The sequence below is a fragment of the Schistocerca americana genome, chromosome 7 (genome assembly GCF_021461395.2).
Source record: "Schistocerca americana isolate TAMUIC-IGC-003095 chromosome 7, iqSchAmer2.1, whole genome shotgun sequence".
NCBI lineage: Eukaryota > Metazoa > Arthropoda > Insecta > Orthoptera > Acrididae > Schistocerca > Schistocerca americana.
The window spans coordinates 355813851-355833821 of NC_060125.1; the positions used below are offsets into that span (position 1 = coordinate 355813851).

The following is a 19971-nucleotide window of genomic DNA, read 5'->3' on the forward strand; positions in this document are numbered from 1 at the left end:
TTGTCACTACTGGCTCTCCCGAGGCTGTCAGTAGTCCTAATGGAATGTTGTCTACTCCTGGGTCCTTCTTTCGACTTAGGTGTTTCAGTGCTCTGTCAACCTCTTCACGCAGTATAATATCTCCCGTTTCATCCTCATCTGCATTCTTTTCCATTTCCATAATATTTTCCTCAAGTACATCGCCCTTGTATAGACCCTCTACATACTCCTTCCACCTTTCTGCTTTCCCTTCTTTGCTTAGAATTGGGTTTCCACGTGAGCTCTTGATATTCATACAAGTGGTTCTCTTTTCTCCAAAGGTCTCTTTAATTTTCCTGTAGGCAGTATCTACGAATATCTTACCCCTAGTGAGATATGCCTGTGTATCCTTACATTTGTCCTCTACCCATCCCTGCTTAGCCATTTTGCACTTCCTGTCGATCTCATTTTTGAGACGTTTGTATTCCTTTTTGCCTGCTTCATTTATTGCAATTTTATATTTTCTCCTTTCATCAATTAAATTCAATACCTGAACAGGTATCTGGCGCTTAAATGGCTTTTGTATCAGCAGTGCGCTTGGTTCACACAGCTGCCACCTAAACAGGACACACATGCTCTACAGTGGAGCTGTTACTGCTACTTTGCCACAATATTATACAAGGTGAACATTAATAAAACCGATACACTGGGGGGACGGATTCCAGACTGGAAATAGATGAAGACAAGTCCTATGAACACTTGTCTAGAAATGCGTCGTTGCCATGGTAGCTGGCGCTGACGAATGACACTTCCTCTGACCACGTGGCTTGTGTTCTTTGTGTGTTGCTGGCTGCGTGACTGACGCAGCTCTGTTAGTAGTAGTATGGTCCAGTATTTATGTCAGGAACAAGCCGAGGTGGTGTTTGTGGACGGTCAAGCAGGTAGAAACGGTCGAGAGGCAGCACGACTATACAAAAACAACCACAACACACAACATTTCAATTCCTGTCTGGGCGATGACAGCTCCTTTCAGATAGACGAAAGTGTAGGGAGGTTGCGGACTGTGTGGTTATACCAGATTTGGAGCTTGTACTACGGATCGACTCAATCTCCTGCAGATCGCGGGCTTCCAGATCTGTTGTCCGCGCAGTCCGCCGCCTCCCTGCACTTTCGTCTGTCTGAAAGAACCCATCATCACAGGAACGCCCAAACAGGACTTGAAATGTTGTATGATATGGTTAGTGTGTCAGGGTACTTGTTTTGGTATAGTCGTGCTGCCTCTCGACCGTTTCCATCTGCTTGGCGGTACACAAACGCCATGTCGACTTGTTCCCGACATGAATAGCGGACCACTCTGCTGCTTACAGTACATTGCGAACCACACAACCTGAAACACACAAGAAACACACGGCTCGTGGTCAGAGGAACTTTCAAAAAAATGGTTCAAATGGCTCTGAGCACTATGGGACTTAACATCTGTGGTCATCAGTCTCCCAGAACTTAGAACTACTTAAACCTAACTAACCTAACGACATCACACACATCCATGCCCGAGGCAGGATTCGAACCTGCGACCGTAGCGGTCACGCGGTTCCATACTGAAGCGCCTAGAACCGCACGGCCACACCGGCCGGCGAGGAACTTTCATTCGTCAGCGCCAGCTACCATGGCAACGATGCATTACCGGATACATGTTCATAGGACCTTTTTTTCTCCATTTCCAGTGGTGAATCCGTCCCTGCAATTTGTCGGCTTTATTGATGTTCACCCCGTATAGTCCCAAAGACCGGCGGGCGGATGCTGCAGCAAATATGCCAAATTGACAGAGGGTTTACGATTTTTGCTTACTTATTCCGAGTGGAGACGAGCGAGACACGACCATGCAGGGAGAATACAAAAAGGTGGAGGGTGTGTACAGCTTATTTGTCCCTCCCGCCAGTACTTTTGATGCCCCCAATTCTCGGTACAAATAAAAAGGAATTCAAGATTAAGTATAGTGTGACTGATTAATAATATTACAGGAGTTGTTAGAAGTTCTGCCTGTAACCAGCCACCGGCCGGTGTGGCCGTGCGGTTCTAAGCGCGTCAGTTTGGAACCGCGTGACCGCTACGGTCGCAGGTTCGAATCCTGCCTCGGGCATGGATGTGTGTGATGTCCCTGGGTAAGTTAGGTTTAAGTAGTTTTAAGTTCTAGGGGACTGATGACCTCAGTAGTTAAGTCCCATAGTGCTCAGAGCCATTTTTTTTGTAACCAGCTACTTATAAACATGGTGGTCGGAAATTCCCGTTACAAACTTCAAGGACATGTAGAGGGTAATGACTACAGAACATTTTGAATAGGAACCCATGTCCGGAATCGTATCGTTTCCGTTCTACGACAGTTTCAGTTCAGATGTGTACCTCGTCAACTTTCGCTTAGAGCAAGAGAAACGTTTCAGAGTTCCCTGTCCTGGTATGCAACGGGGTAGACACGATGACGTGTACTACGTCAAACGATCCCCAGATGTCACTTATTGCCCGCTTTGCTGTGAGACCGAGTCAGTACCTGTGCATCACCGGTAGAGGAAACATGGCGCAGTACACGTTTGCGGAATACACAGACATGCTCCTTGTGTATGGCGAAGTTGGAGGTAACGAAAGAGTTACTAGTCGGCTGTATAACGAACGTTTTCCACACCGTCACTCTCCATCGCACAAACTGTTTGCCCAAGTTACACAACGGCTACGAGAAACGGGTACCTTCACCGTGAGGAGGCAGGACTGTGGTGCTCCACGGCGACGCAGCACTCCCGAATTTGAAGAAGGTGTACTGCGTCGCATTGAAGATAGCCCGTGAACAAGTTCGCGAACAATTGCGCGTGCAATGGCTGTTAGTCACAGTACCGTCTTGGACGTCCTGCATGAGGAACAATTACATCCGTACCACTTACAAAGGGTACACGCTATGGGTCCACCACACTTTCCACAACGAGTCGCCTTCCGCACATGGTTCCTGTACCGTTGCATCGACGCGCCTCTGTTTCCACATCGAGTTCTCTTCACAGATGAATGTAGGTTTACAAGGGATTGTGTTCTGAATGCTCAAAATAGCCATCTCTGGGCGGACGAAAACCCTCATGCCGCGCATGTTCAGGGATTTCAAGACAGGTTTGGAATTAACGTGTGGGCTGGTATTCTGGACGGTCATGTGATTGGACCATACCTCTTTCCATCCAAGCTCACGGGTCCCGCATACTTACTACGACACGTACTGGACCCGTTCTTGGAAGCTGTGCCATTGAATGTCCGTCAGGAAATGTGCTTTCAGCATGATGGAGCACCACCTCACATTTCACTGGCTGTGCGGAGACGTCTCAACAGACGGTATGGTGAAAGATGGATAGGCCGTGGTGGTTCAACCGCGTGACCGCCACGATCGCCCGATTTAACCCCTATGGACTACATCTTGTGCGATCGCATGAAGAGCTTAATTTATGAGACACCTGTAGAGGCAGAGGAAGATCTGCTGGCACGAGTTCTGGCCGCTGCACAAGACATTGAAGAGACACCAGGTGGGATGGAGAGAGCGTACCAGAACATGCTTCGGAAGTACAATGTGTGTAACAACGTTGGTGGTCGCCGCATCGAGCCGCTGTTGTAATGCATCGGTACGTTGCGGCTGGTGCCGTAGATGCCGGGTTCTTGTTGTTGTCGTCGTCGTCTAATGCAAACCATAAGGTGTAAGTTGCAACGCAAAAGGGTAAGTAATACCAGAACGAGTCAGTATTCTTTTCAAATGGTTTGCAACAATTGTACTGAGTCACACCTAAGTACATTACTCACGTGGGTGTGGCTGAGATAATCATCTGCATTGAAACTGTCGTAGAACGGAAACGATACGTTTCCGGACATGGGTTCCTATTCAAAATGTTATTTACTCACTACCCTCTACATGTCCTAGAAATTTGTATCGGGAATTTCCGAGCACCCTGTAAGTTCTGTTCATATTTACTGAACTGTCGCGTGAGAAATTTATGATCTACCATTGGTCATCGCCTGCATTCCACAGTATCTGATTTCGTTAAACCACTCGTAGCAGGCCTTATGTATTAGGCATTTTGTTGTTATTCTAGTGCAAATGATTATTTGAGAAATGATAAAGCTGGAGCCAGACTGCTGCATCTACATATATACTACGCAAGCCGCCGTACGGTGCGTGGCAGAGGGTACCTTGTATCACCACTAGTAGTGTCCTTTCCTGTCCCGCTCGCAGTCAGGAAATAACTGTCCATATACCTCCGTATGAGTTCTAATTCCTCGAATCTTATCTTCATAGTCCTTGCGCGAAATGTATGTTGGCGGCAGTAGGATCACTCTGCAGTCAGCCTCAAACGCCGGTTCTTCGACGTCTTCCTTTAATTCGACCTGGTGCGGATGCCAGACACTCAAGCAGTAGTCAAGAATAGGTCACGGTCTCCTTTACAGGTGAACCACTCTTTCCTAAAATTTTCCCAGTAACCAAAGTCGACTATTCACCTTACCTACCACAGTCCTACCACGCTCGATCCATTTTATATCGTTCTGCGACGTTACGCCCAGATATTTAAACGACGCTACTAATGCGGTATGGAAACTTACGGGTTTGTTTTCCTACTCATCCGCATTAACTTTCTTTCTTTTACATTTAGTGCCAGCTGCCATTCATCAAACCAACTAGAAATTCTGTCTGAGTCATCTTCTGTCATGCGCAGTCACTCACCTACACCTTCCCCCACACCACAGCTTCATCATCAAACAACCGTAGATTGCTGCCCATCCTGTCCGCTATGTCATTTATGTATACAGAAAATGATAGCGGACGTATCACACTTCCTTGGGGCACTCCTGACAATACTCTTCTCTCTGATGAACACTCGCCTTCGAGAACAATATACTGGGTTCTATAAACCATCTAAGTCTTGACTCCATAGCCGTGTTTAAAAGGAGTGTGGGTGGCACGAGGGAGAACTTGCCCCCCCCCCCCCCTCCTGAAAACCGGGTACGTGTTTTTTATTCATTACGGGTTTCTATAGAATTTTAGCAGTCATTGTTTGTGATTCCAACAAATTGCAGGTTTAATACTGCCGACCATTACAAGAAATACCTCAGCTTTAGCACTCGCTATACAGGGTGGTCAGAAACCGTCTGAGAAGCTTGTAAGCGTGTTGCAGCGCAGGTTGTCCTGAGAAATAATTGTTAAGAAATAAATTTATACGTCGCGTCGTTTCCGACTTAATTAACACCGATGTTAGTCAATCAGGCCATTCCGCGTGCAAATTCGAGCAGCACGCCAGTATGGTATCCCTAAACGTGTTCTCCGTTTAGTTCCTAAAACCGAAAAAGAGGGCGATAAAAAAATTGGACATAGGTCGGTAGTAAGGATTGAACCCGATCCAAAGGCAGAGCAGTTTTGCACTCTATCATCTCCTGCATGAGAACAACGGTAATTGTATTAACGGGCCACTTCAATTTGCGCGCACAACGGTCTGATTGGCTAACTGCGATGCTAATTAACTCGAGAACGGCGCAATGCATCGAATTTTTTTTCTGAACAATTATTGCTCGGCACTCCCTACCCTGCAAGTCCCTTACTAGCTTTTCAGGCTGTTCCTGGCCATAATGGATTCCCATTTCGCGAATGTGGATTGACTCCGGCTGTTTACGACACATGAAAATGTGTGCCACAACAAGATCTCCCGCTGATCGCGAGCGAAAAGGTTGTGGGTTTCCTGACAGGAGTCTGTATCAGACCTGGAGGCGTCGTCGGAGAGCCGAAGGGCTTAAGGCATCATTCGAGGTAAGCAGGAAGTCCAGATTCGAGACCCGGTCCGGCACAAATTTTTTGTGTGTTGCAGACAGCTGAAGTCTATCCATATCCGTGAGGTTCGAATCTATTTTGCAATATTTACCACAGCTGTAATCGACAAAACAGTTTCTACTCCTTCAGATGTGTCTGCACGTCCAAAGGACGTTGTAATGAGATCATACAGACCCTGTATAAACGCAGACATTGTAACCGATGTTTCGAGCCCTGTATAAATGCAGACACTGTAACCAGCCATGATGTTTCTTATCACCCAGTGTATGTTGAGTTTTCTTATTTGTGACTCTATTCACGGGAAATTCTGTTTATTCCCTTTGTGTGCCTGCAATTTTGGCACCGATCTGTAGAAAAGATGGATACGAACCTTTATAGAATCGCACCGATGTAATAACATCAACTCGTTTCTATCGTGCCCTCGTTCAGCCATTACACACAACACTTCTGCGCTAGAAGAGAGAGAGAGAGAGAGAGAGACAGAGAGAGAGAGAGAGGAAAGTGCGAAGTTTTAAGGTAAAAGATATGCTCTCCAGGACTGAGACCTTCTCAAAGTTTGTGGGTACGACGCAGTAACACGTGCAGTCACAGTACTTTGACGTGGTGAACATGATAAACTTGCCCTAGGCTACTAAAAGTTGATGCTATCGTCTGCTTTGAGTGCAGTTTAGGGAGATTTCCCACATTCATCTAGTCGTATATTTTTTCTGGATTACACTTTACCTAACAAACCCAAAATAATATCTTTCAAAACCCACGCTGTTGACCTTAATTTTGACAGACGGCATTAAAAGACAGAAGTCATGAAAGCAATGCAGTAAATCTATTAATGCGAACAGAATTGAAATTTATTAAGATACAAAAGTGTTATGGATGACGTACATGTTGAGTAACCCTTTTTTAAAATTTATTCCCAGGTTCTCCACTTCACGGGGTACTAATGTGGTATGTTTATAGATACCCAGCAGGATCTTCTCAGTGATTTTAATTTTTTTCCTAGCTCTGATTTTCATTTTTAGTTTCAGTCTAGCACTGTAGGAGTATGAATAAATTTTTTCGCAAATATTTTCAAGCTCTATTGCAGAACAAATTCGATATCCTGGATTTAATCAAATGTGGAGAGAATTTCAGAGATTTGAATCAAACTGATTCACATTAATAACACAAACAGTTGCACTTCGTCTATGCTATTGAAGTATGCTTACAGTATAGATATCGCAGTAATCAATCTTAAAAATGCTAAATAGATGACTATCAATCTTTTGGGACAGTGTAAATTTTGTTTATTTCTTATCGGATGTATTTCTAGCAGCACAACGCATTCTCAAACTCATCAAATCAGTTATGTCAAAACTGGCAAGTGTTGGTTCTTGACTGCTCTCGGAAAAATTTCTGCGGACGCCCTTGTGTAACCCATGTAATACTTGTACCTAATGTCAGTGAACAGTTAGTTTTGGTGTGCCTGTCAGCCTGCCCACATGGGCTAAATTACAGTATCTGACAAAAACAATAGATGTAGATAATGTAATCTTTTCAATTTTTCTATAGGGACTGTACAGTTTGTAATTTATTAACTATGCTGACAGATTTAATTCGTTGCGTGCAATGTTTTTCTTCAGTATGGTTCATTGCAGTTCATTTTCTTATGGAAATTTTTTATGTGAATCATTAATCCTACCTGTTCAGTTAACATTCTCATGCTAACGACTCTACGTGAAACACATTGCAAACTTATTTTGACTCATTAATAAAACGTCTGACACCAACTGCTATTGTACCTTACTTTTCGATGTGAATCTCATTCATAAACATAGTGTCATTGCCATTGCCGCCACTTTCTCCATAAACGACAGAGGTGGATCTACATTTCGGCTCTGGGTGGGATCACAGTTTGTTACTGACTCCCCTCCAAGTGTAACATCCCATCAGACTCAGTTTCAAAGACTCACATATGCCAAAGATTAAAATAATAATAATAATATTTTTATTATTATTTTATTATTATTATTATTATTATTATTGTATTAGAACATTCACGAATGCATTTACATCAGTGCTCAGAACATCGCTTCAGCATAAACTCCACAAAATTTAACTTCAGATAGAACATCATCAGGAAAGCATTTGTCCAAAAATTTTAGAAATAAGTCTGTCATATAACTATTTTATGAACTACAACAGCAACAAACTTTCACAAATTGGGCACCTGATTATTTTATATGGTATAAAATCGAAGTCTGCACTCACCATTATCAGTATTCGACTTAGCTGTAAGCTTGTGAACATAGGTCTGCAGACTGTTGATATTTGATCGAGTAAATGAGTGGAATTCTATATCTTTCTGCTGTTCCACCTTTGCTTGGGAAAGACAGACTTCTGTCATTTTTATTAGCAGAGCATCTTTCTCCTTGTCTCCTTCATACGGTTTGGCATTTCCACCTGTTATTGGAAGCAGGTGTGGCCAGGCTGCGAATGGGCGCCATATTTCTGGCTGGGATGTTTCCTACAGCTACTCAGATTGCAGACCAATGTATGTGGGCTCAACCCCAGGGGTGCGACTGAAAAGCGTCCTTTCTTAAAAGATGCTTGTAATATTTTAGAATTTCTTCCCTCTGTCGGGTCTCTTCGTCCTCACAATGCTGTATTCTCGGAAAGTCAGCTAAAAACGCAACTGCATTTGTTCTAAATTTCGTAACTTTTGCAGTGCTCGACTCGTGGGGTCAGCTGCCGGTGCCTGGATTTCTGGAGGGCAACACGGCGCTGCTGGGGAACTTTGACGAGTGCCTGGATGCCGGCGCCAAGTACTGTCTGGCCACCGTGCATCTGCCGCAGGCTTCACTGAGAAAGGTGAGTCTTACCTAGCTGTGTGCGACTTCGACGAGTTAGAGGAATACTGCTCGTGATCGATTTCACGATCCCGCTGATTTTTATCCCTTTAACCTTCGCAGTACCAAGAGAGGTATTTCATGCCCAACTTTTTAAAATATTGTGATCTAATCAGGTATGGTACTTTATGTAGCATGTTCGGAAATTCGCTTTACAAACTTTTGGGACTTTTAGAGGTGATTACATAATATTTTAAATAGATACCCACTAAGTAGGCAATAGGGTAGTCACGGTGGAAACGGGGGGGGGGGGGGGGGCAGGCTTGGCTATGTCGGATCGGCTGATCTCACCTGACGTCTGTCCTTCCTCTCTGACCTGGTTCGAGCCTCATACGTGAGTCTGTGAGTGTTAGAGCAATATGGCTGAGTATACGTTTGCAGAATACGCAGATATGATCTTTCTGAATGGCGAAGGTCGCGGTAACAGAAGAGCTGCTCGTCGCCTTTATCAATGGCGTCCTGCACAACATTCGACTCCATCGCATACCCTTTTCGCCACAATTACGCATCGGCTTCGAGAAAGGGTACCTTGACCGTCAGCAGGCGTGATTGCGATGTCTCATGGAGACGCCGCACACCATTACTGGATGAGGCCTTACTGCATCACGTTGAAGAGAACCCATCAACGTGTACACGAACAATTTCTTTGGCTGTTAGGCGGGAGGGGAGAAAGCATGGATTTCATGGTCGAGTGGCTGCTCATAAGCCACACATCATACCGGTAAATGCCTAACAACGCCTCGTTTAGTCTAAGGAGCGTAACATTGAACGATTAAACGGTGGAAAAACGTTGTGTTGAGTGACGAATCACGGTACACAATGTGGCGATCTGATGGCAGGGTGTGGGTATGGCAAATGCCCGGTAACGTCATCTGCGAGCGTGTGTAGTGCCAACAGTAAAATTCGGAGGCGGTGGTGTTATGGTGTGGTCGTGTTTTTCATGGAGGGGGCTTGCACCACTTCTTATTTTGCGTGGCTCTATCTCAACACAGCCCTACATTGGTGATTCAAGCACCTTCTTGCTTCACACTGTTGAAGAGCAATTCAGGGTTGGCGATTGCATCTTTCAACACGATCGAGCACCTGTTCATAATGCACGACCTTTGGCGCAGTGGTAATCCTTGTAATGGACTGGCCTGCAGAGTCCTGACCTGAATTCTATAGAATAACTTTGGGACGTTTTGGAACACCGACTTCCTGCCAGGCCTCACCGACCGACACCGATACTTTCCTCAGTGCAGCACTCCGTGAAGAATGGCCTGCCATTCCCCAAGAAACCTTCCAGCATCATATTGAACGTATGCCTGCGAGAATGGAAGCTTTCATCAAGGCTAAGGGTGGTTCAACACCATATTGAATTCCAGCTTTACCGATGGAGGGCGCCACGAACTTGTAAGTCATTTTCAGCCAGGTGTCCGGATATTTCTGATCACATAGTGTACGTAAACAATTTAGGAGACAATCTGAGCAACAATCTTAGATTGTTTGCAGGTAATTCTTTCATTTAGCTTCTCGTAAAGTTATCAAATGATCAAAACCAATTGCAAAATGATTTAGGTAAGACGTTTATGGTGCGAAACGTAACATTTAACCTTAAATAATGAAAAGTGTGAAGTCATCCACACGAGTACTAAAACCAATCCGCTAAATTTCAGTTGCACCATAAATCACATAGCTGTAAATTGAACAGGTTGCTGCTGATGGAAATGAAATGTTATATTAGTGCCGTGGCTGCTGTTGCCATTAGGAGATGGAGATATACTAGGCACCACACGCACCTGAAAAGAAGAGAAGATAGGTTGGCTGACCTTTTCACAGAGAATTTACAGGGCCCATCATCACACAAACCAAGAGTCCTGTGGTTACAGGCATCAGAGAAGTACCCTTTTTGAGGTTAGATCAGGATTAAGGCACCATGTTTTAAAGAAGTCAAAATAACAGAAGACCCACACAAAATGCCTAAGAATGCACAATAAGGTTAGCTTATTTCATCAAAACATTAGAGGACTGAGTAATAAGAAACAAGAGCTTCTTGTCTGTTTCGAAAATTTAGAGGGCTCGTAAAAGATAGACATCTTCTATCTAGGCACACATAACCATTAGGGTGTATGTACAAGTGACATATAAAAGATTACACTCAAGCATCTTATTCGTGCAGAACGAATGTGGGGAAAGAAAAAGTTCAAAGAAGGGAGGCTCGTTTTGTATTATCGCGAAGTAGGTGCATTAGGGTGGCAACCATTAAAACATATTTTTATGTGAAATTCTGTGTAAATGTTGTGACTCCAGGGTCGATGTCAATTTTTGCTTTATCTGTAGACAAAAACGAAGGCAAGATCTTTAGTTTTTTCTTGGTCAGCTGCCTGCTTATTCGCTTTTTCCTTTGCCTTCTGGCTTTCATCATGTAATCATGCTGCTCTCTAGTTCTGTATGATTTGTAATACAATAAGCTAAATCTTAATCAAAATGTGTTCGAATACTTTCTTTCCATACGAGTTCATATACTTATGCTGATTACCAACGTATTATCAATTTCATTTTTCAGCTTTTGTGAGGGAGAAGCAACATGTTGATGTGGCAGCGATCCGCCAAAGGCTTGATTTTACTAAAATTCTCACTGTCTATTTTTCGGTTATTGTACGACCTGGAGCTGCAGTCATTTGGAAAAGTACGAGAGTTGTAACTAATTACACAGGATAGAGCGATAACTAGGTAGCGATGTACAGTTTTAATTTCAAAATTCCATTTGTCCACAGCTTTAGTTGCGCTGATCCAAACAAGAATCAAGGAAAATACATCGTGCATTCAATAACAAAAAAATGGCTCTGAGCACTATGGGACATAACTTCTAAGGTCATCAGACCCCTAGAACTTAGAACTACTTAAACCTAACTAACCTAAGGACATCACACACATCCATGCCCGAGACAGGATTCGAACCTGCGACCGTAGTTGGTTGGTTGGTTTTGGGGAAGGAGACCAGACAGCGAGGTCATCGGTCTCATCGGATTAGGGAAGGATGGGGAAGGAAGTCGGCCGTGCCCTTTCAAAGGAACCATCCCGGCATTTGCCTGGAGCGATTTAGGGAAATCACGGAAAACCTAAATCAGGATGGCCGGACGCGGGATTGAACCGTCGTCCTCCCGAATGCGAGTCCAGTGTCTAGCCACTGCGTGCGACCGTAGTGGTCGCGCGGTTCCAGACTGCTATGTTTTAGTAAGCGGAGGTGGAAGCCAACTCATGAATTTGAATGACCAACTTTCTTCTCAAAGCCTGAAAATATTTTTTTGACCCCCACCTATACACCGGAAAATGATCATTTAAGTAAGAGAAATCAGATCGCACGGAAATATTTAATTGTTCATTTTTCCCACGCGCTGTTCGATGAACCCTCTGAAAGGCACTTAATTGTGAACTGCAGAGTAATCATGCAGATGTATATTTAAACCACTCTCTTGGTGCATCCACAGTGGTATATCGTTCGTAAAAACACGACAGTGCATGAAGTGATTCTGGCTGTTCATAGTTTCTGTTCCTAATGATTACACTGACGAGAACAAAGATGTAGGAATAGCTTGGATACTGTAATATTTCTGGCTCTTTGAGTCATCATTACTTTTTATCAATCTAAGCAACCTAAGTATTGCAGCAGGCAGCTGATGACATTGGGAAGTGTGATCGGGACATGCGGCCAAGGAACACAACACGTATCTCTTGCACATGTACCATAGTTTGGTGGGTGCCTTTATGTGGTGAGATGGCAACGGCGGAGCGATTCTGTGCTCCGATTGGCTACTGGGCTGCATGCAGGTCGAAGCTAGTAACTTTATGACTTATAATTTGTAATTAAAACACCAAATAGGAATTTGTTTCACTATAAAACCTTCAGTATAAAAGGTTTTGTGCGAATGCACAAACAGTGCCCGAACTCCTACGGGAATCGGCAACGCGCCGCGAATAATGAGCATAATGGGCGGGGGCACTACGAGTGTAGTGCGGGACGATACGTTGAGACTGTGGGTTTCGCGGGAGGCGTGCCAGAGATAAATCCCTGCAGTCGCGCTATCCTCTGTGTCCTCGGTGGCTCAGATGGATAGAGCGTCTGCCATGTAAGCAGGAGATCCTGGGTTCGTGTCCCGGTCGGGGCACACGTTTTCATCTGTCCTCGTTGACGTATTTCAACGCCTGTAAGCAGCTAAGGGTGTTCATTTCATTGTAAATTCATTCTAACGAGCTGCTTGCTCGCCGATGGTATCTGTTCTTTCGGACATGTCCTAAAGAACAGGTACCATCTTAGTAAATATGAGAATAAGATGACATAATGCGGAATTTACGACAATCTGCAGAATACAGTCAAAAACGCTATCATTATGCATGCATGGAAACATGTGGTCAAGGGTAACTAAAAATTTCTATGCTTTTCAGCTGAGAATCATTTTTGTCCGACATTTCCGCTAGTATTTTAGCAACACTTCGTACTCCGAAAACGCAAGTTCGGTACTGCGAAGAATAGCGCGCCTGTGTCGTCTGCTAGCCGCTTTGTGTTCGTTGCGCTGTGCGCGCTGCAGTGCGCATGCGCGGATGTGCGGCTGCTTGCTTTTGATTGGCTTGCGCGACGCGAACCGACAACAGCGCTTCGGTTCTCTAGACGCGAACATTATCGCTACCGAAATGCATACTGAATAAAGATGGAACTCTAATTCGAGTACTAGACCGTTCGGTGCTCTTGAGTACCGAAACGATCGGCACAACGGAGGAAAGATACAGAATAGGCACCCTGGCAAAGAAACTGTGTGTAAATCGCTACCGAAAGAGGGTGGGAAGAAAAGACTCTTGCTGGTAGGTAACAGCCATTGGAAGGTTGTACGCCAGATGAGGACAAATGAGGAACAGGGTACCAGGTCACAATTATTGTGAAATCAAGTCCTAGTCTTTGGCAGGTAACAGAGAAGGTAGGGAATTTGTGCAAAGGTTTTGACAAAGAGTATGTGGTTATTGCAGTAGTTTGAGTGAGGAATAACCTGACAAGGACAGTAATTACAGTATTAAGGGTGATCTGGATGAAACAGGAGCAGCACAAATGTGAGTTTTGTGGATGTCTTACAGCACCATGACTATCCCTTGGTTAACACTACTGTTAGCCACGTGAACATTTAATTGAACCGGCTGCTGCTGATAGAAATGAAATGTTATATTAGTGCCGTGACTGCTGTTGCAATTGGGAGATGGAGATATACTAGGCACCACACGCACCTGAAAAGAAGAGAAGATAGGTTGACTGACCTTCTCACAGAGAATTTACAGGGCCCACCATCACACAAACCAAGAGTCCTGTGGTTACAGGCATCAGAGAAGTACCCTTTTTGAGGTTAGATCAGAATTAAGGCACCCTGTTTTAAAGAAGTCAAAATAACAGAAGAGCCACACAAAATACCTAAGAATGCACAATAAGGTTAGCTTATTTCATCAAAACATTAGAGGACTGAGTAATAAGAAACAAGAGCTTCTTGTCTGTTTCGAAAATTTAGAGAGCTCGAAAAAGATAGATTTCCTATGTCTATCTGGGCACCACATAACCACAAGAGTATACGTACAAGTGACATATAAAAGATTACACTGAAGCATCTTATTCGTGTAGAACGAATATGGGAAAAGAGTTGTTACATGTATAAGACAGTACACAAGTTCAGAAACATTAAGACAGGTAGATTTTGTAGTGATCAACACATAACAGTGTATGCCTGTGAATTGATATTGAAAAATAGTTCATTTATAATGTAACTGTGTAATGATCCCCACGAGAAATTTTGAATTATTTATGAGGAATTTAGATTCCTTAAAGTGCTATTTGTCAAACAGCAGCAAGCAGTTAATAGCCTGTAGTGATTTCAACACTGATTTTCTAAAGGAGTCTGTTAGGAAACATTATCTGAACACTTCATTTGGATTCTACAATTTCATCTCAGTAATTACCTTTACAACACCGGTTGAAAAAGACAGTAGCACCATAACTGATAATTTTTTCTTTGGTGAAGCTCAAAGAAATAAAGTAGCTGTTTACCCAGTAGAAAACGCTCTCTCTGATCAAGATGCACAGTTAGGGTAAATACAATAGCACATTACAGTACTGATCCTCCTCAGTGGAAATCGGTCAGAAGAATTAAAGCCTCCAGGAAAAACTTTTTCGTGAATAGTTCAAAAAATGGTTCAGATGGTTCTGAGAACTATGGGACTTAACTACTAAGGTCATCAGTCCTCTAGAACGTAGAACTACTTAAACCTAACTAACCTAAGAACATCACACACATCCATGCCCGAGGCAGGATTCGAACCTGTGACTGTAGTGGTCGCGCAGTTCGGAAAGTTGTCCACTATTCAGCAATACACATTTTCAATAACATGCCAGCAGCCATAAAAAGTTTAACTAATGATAAAATTCAGTTTGGTAAGAGTCTCAAGGATTTACTGTTGGCCAACTCTTTCTACTCTATTGATGAATTTCTTAGCGGAACCGATTGATGCGTGCACTGATGTATGAAATTTCAGTCACCAGTTTTCTCCTCCGATTGCGAAAACATTCTGTTGGCACTCACCTACATGGGGATAAATGATCACAACAAAATACGAGAAACCAGGACTTGCACAGAAAAATTTAAGTGCTCTTTTTTCCGCGTGCCATTCGAGAGTGGAACGGTAGAGACACAGCTTGAAGGTGGTTCACTTTATTGTGAATAGCAGAGTAATCACGCTGATGTAGATGTATGTTATTAATAATATCACTTAATGTGTGAATACTGCGTACAATCTCACTTCTGCATAAATTTTGTGCAGTAATGCGTTCACTATAAATAAGTGCTGTAAAATTTTATTTATTTTATTTTTATTTTTATTTTTATTTATTTTATTTTTGAATTTGATAATTCGTGGATATACTAGCCTAAGAACTATCAAATGCACTTAAGTGTGTTGGACATTTAATATTTGGTGACAATTTTTTTTTATCCTTTTAAATGTAGATATGCATCAATTTTTTTCTTTTCTTTATTTTCCGATTCCAGACCCACAAGGCCAATTTCATTTGGGATTTATGTAAGTTACATTATCATATCTGTTCTTAGCTTGTACATGTTTATTGTGTATTCTTGTTTTCTGGCATGGTTCACGTCCCAGAAGATCTCACTACGGATCAATTGGAAGGAAAAGTACATCTAATATAATCGAATCTAATCCAAGAGGAGGTGAAGACCCAAAAGAGCGGACCCCGCTCTACGTTGCGGTTCATATACTGAGGAATGAGAATAAGAAGAAGAAGCAGCTAGAGTCACCTACGATGGGCAATAATATTTTAATGACAGGTACCACAGTATGCCATAGTCGATTGTGGAAGCGCATACGAGTACAGCATTCGACAATGCACTACTGGACAACAAATTTGGATCGTAGCCTGAGATGGACTAGGCAGGTCACTGCTGTGAACAATGATAAGTCGACAGGCGAAAAGAGAGTTCAGGGCGAACATTACGACAGCAGGCAATGTGAGCTCAAGTAAGTGCCGATGGGCAAAGGCAGAATCGCCTTAAATCGGCAACACACATAATTTACTCTGGAAATGGAAATGAGCGTTTGGCGTCATTGGCCGGGAGGCCCCTTACGGAACAGGTGCGGCCGCCTTGGTGCAGGTCTTATTACATTCGACGCCACATTGGGCGACCTGCACGCCGGATGGGGATGAAATGATGAAGACAACACAACACCCAGTCCCTGAGCGGAGAAAATCCCCGACCAAGGCGGGAATCGAACCCGGGGCCGAAGGACGGTAATCTGTCACACCGACCACTCACCTATCGGGGCGAACATAATTTACACTGATGAGCCTAAACATTATGACCACTGACCACCGCGAGACTGCATGCCTTCTGGTGATGTTGCGGGAACGTGGCGCAGTAAGGAAAAATGTAAGCGGAAGAGGGACAAATTGCCTGTCATCATAGTGAAGATACTGGCCGCAAATGCGGAAATCCATTTATATAAGAGGGTTTGACAAATGGCGCATTGTTGTGGTACTGCGACTAGAAACGAGAATCAGTGAAAAGGCGAAGCTGGTCGTCTGTTTGCGTATTACTGCCGTCAGCGCCTATAAAAAGTGATTGAATGGTGGTGAAGTAATGAGCAGGCCGCATGATACTGGATGTCCACGTCTCATCACAGATCATAGAGGTCGGAGGATCCGCCACTGTGTAATCCAGGATAGGCAGCGATCTGTGGCACATCTGGCAACAGAGTACAGTGCTGGCGCATGCACAAATGTTTCGGAGAACACCGTTCCTGTGTTGACCCAACGACAACGTCAGTTACGGTTGCAATGGAGGCGGAAGCACTGGGAGTCGACCATCGGCCAATGGAAACGTGTCGCCTGTCGAATGAATCGCATTTCTTATTACACCAGGTCTATGACTGAGTCCTCATACGCCGTCATCCAGGCGAATGGCTACTTGAAAAATGCACTCCGTCACATATTCGTGTGCGCTATTTTTGACCTGATCCTCCATGCAGTCAGTAATTTCGACAATTTACTACTCATTTTGTTGGCTAAAATAATTCACAGGTATGCAAAAAATATTTTTTGAAAGTTGTTTGAAATTTGATAACTGACTTATGTACTTTTCAGCGCTGATTTCAAATATGCAATTCATTCTTTTCTATCACGTCAGGTTCTCTCACAAAAAAGGTAGTAATTCAGGGTACAATAACAAAATTTAAGGAATTTATCACATTTTTTCCAACGTTATAAAAATTTTATTTATAAGTCATGTTGTAAACTACATTTCCAGTACACTTCCATTTCTCTTTAAGCTCATAAATCCTTATAATAACGCTTTCGCTTTCTGTCGAAGCTTCTTTTATTGCTTTTCCGGCTGTGGACTCGTTGAGGGCCATCTCTTTTTATCATCCAGCAGTAGTCCGCTATCATGTTGACGTTCCATCTTCCTTGATATCTACTTTCCATTTCTTTGATGTCTTGGTGGAATCTTTCACACTGCACTTCACTTACATCACCAAGGTTTGCAGGGAAGTAGTCAAGATATGAGTGGAGAAAATGAACTTTAATGCTCATGTTACAGCCCAACTTCTTAAAGTTGTCGAGCCTGCCTGCTATGATTGTCTTGCAGTTTGGATCTCTTGTTTCCAAGGAAACTGGTAACAATTAATTTAAAAGATGTCCTGCTGCCTTTACTTTTGTTTCCATTTTGTCCACAAAGTTGGGATCAGTCATTAGGTTTCTAATGTCTGGTCCGACAAAAATTCCTTCGTTTAGCTTTGCCTCGGATAAACCAAAAAACTGTCCACAAAGATATCTGAAACACTCCTCTTCTTTTGGCAATGCCTTAACAAATTGTTTCATCAGCCCCAATTTAATGTGAAGTGGTGGAAGTAACACCTTTTTGGCATCCACAAGGCTTTTCCTCTCAACATTTTTAACCCCTACATGTAAGGTTTTCCTAATCGCCAAGCTTTCTTTATGTAGTGTTGCTTTCTGTCTCTAGTAGCCCATTCACATAGAAGGCAAGGGAACTTTATATAGCCACTTTGTTGACCAAGCAGCATTGAAATCACTTTTAAATCACCACATAGTGTCCATTAGATGGTCTGAATAGCAGAATTTGCTTAAAACCAGTTCAAGGTTTTCGTAACGTTCTTTTAAGTGATCTGTATGTCCAACTGGTATAGAAGCATACTTATTGCCATTGTGTAGAAGTACTGCTTTAAGGCTTCTTTTTGAAGAATCAATAAAAAGTCTCCACTCATCAGGAGCATATTATCTTTTGAAGCGTGCCATAAGTCGTAGCAATCTCTGTCTTCTTCACTATCACCTTGCTGAGCCAATGGCTCGTAATCATCTGTATCATCCAAAGAATCTGGAGGAAAGGGTATTGGTACTTCAGGTCCATGAGGAACAGGGCGAATGGCTGATTGAATGTTAGGGTATGAAATATCCTTTACGTTTTTCAAACTGAAACCTCGTACGTTGCAAGAACCAAAATAGCAATTCTTCCAATCCATCTGTGTCATGAATCAGCAAAACAGTGTTCAATAGTATTAGTCGAAAACATTCTATGGTTGCAATTTTAGGTTTCTATTTATCAACTACGCGTTTCACCTTATTGAGGCATCTTCAGGCCTGAAGACGCCTAAATAAGGTGAAATGAGTAGTTGATAAAAAAAAAACAAAATTGTAAATAAGACTGTTTTCAAATAATACTAACAAAAACAGGAGTCATCACTATGAGTTTTGGGCTCCCTCCAAACAACTGGTATTCCAGGATTGCGATTTCGTTGAAATCATTGCCTCAGTTCTTCAACACACACTGAGCAAACTATGTGTAGGGCCTAAGGCTTATCTTTGTCGCCTAACTTTATACCAAAGTAGGCGAAATATACTTTTTTAACAAAATCGGAAAAGTTTCTTTGTTGCTTTTTAACGGTATAGTTACCACAAATGTAGCAGAAGCAATCTGGCGAGTTTAAACATCCTCTGGTAGCCATTGTCCATAACCAAGTTAAGAACACAAGAAAAAAGTCATTACTTTAAACCACTAGTAACAACAACACGTGAACAGCACAGAGTGAAGAGGTACTGCGAACTGAAGGTCAATATCAGAAGCTCAATGCTTGGTGATGGCGGGGGAAGGGGCAGCGCGACAGACAGGCACTGACATGAAAATACTGCTGGTTTCTCCTAATTACTCTTTATTTTACGTGTATCTAGTACAGAAACGGCTAAATAACAGTTTATGGAGATCCTGAAAATCAAAATTTAAAACTCACTAGAATGCTGAAATATCGAAAAAAGCTAAAACTAGACAAGCAGTTTGTGAAATAACTGTACGCGATGGAATTTTTTCACTATTTTTCCCAAAATCAGCGTTGAAAACGCTATAAAAAATTTTTATCTCGCAGACCTTTGTTATTTTGCTGCTTCAGATCATTATTTATTACTTGATATGAGCAAACAATTGATCGAGTCCCACAGTTACTGGTACATGGCTAAGTGTTGGTGTGGTAACCTCACACACATTACGGCACCGCTTTAACGACTCTGAACCTTGCTACAATTGGTGCACACCCAAAAATAATTAACTGAATATCTCATTGTTATGACCAGAGAGGTTTAACCGCGCGTTGCTGCTGCTTACGCAGGCTGTATTTCGCTTACTGTCGGCAGAGAGGCAACAATGGTGACATCACACTTCTAATAACGACACTTTAAAATCTTACTTTTCTGTACTACCA

General features: G+C 42.9%; 1 protein-coding gene across 1 annotated transcript in view; it reads left to right on the plus strand.

The window, feature by feature from the left end:
• LOC124622926 (nose resistant to fluoxetine protein 6-like) overlaps positions 1-19971 on the plus strand; it is a 206631-nt gene that overhangs the window by 24500 nt on the left and 162160 nt on the right. Inside the window, exon 2 of the mRNA XM_047148716.1 lies at positions 8499-8641. Coding sequence (XP_047004672.1) covers positions 8499-8641 — 143 coding nt within the window. The remainder of the gene's footprint in view (positions 1-8498; positions 8642-19971) is intronic.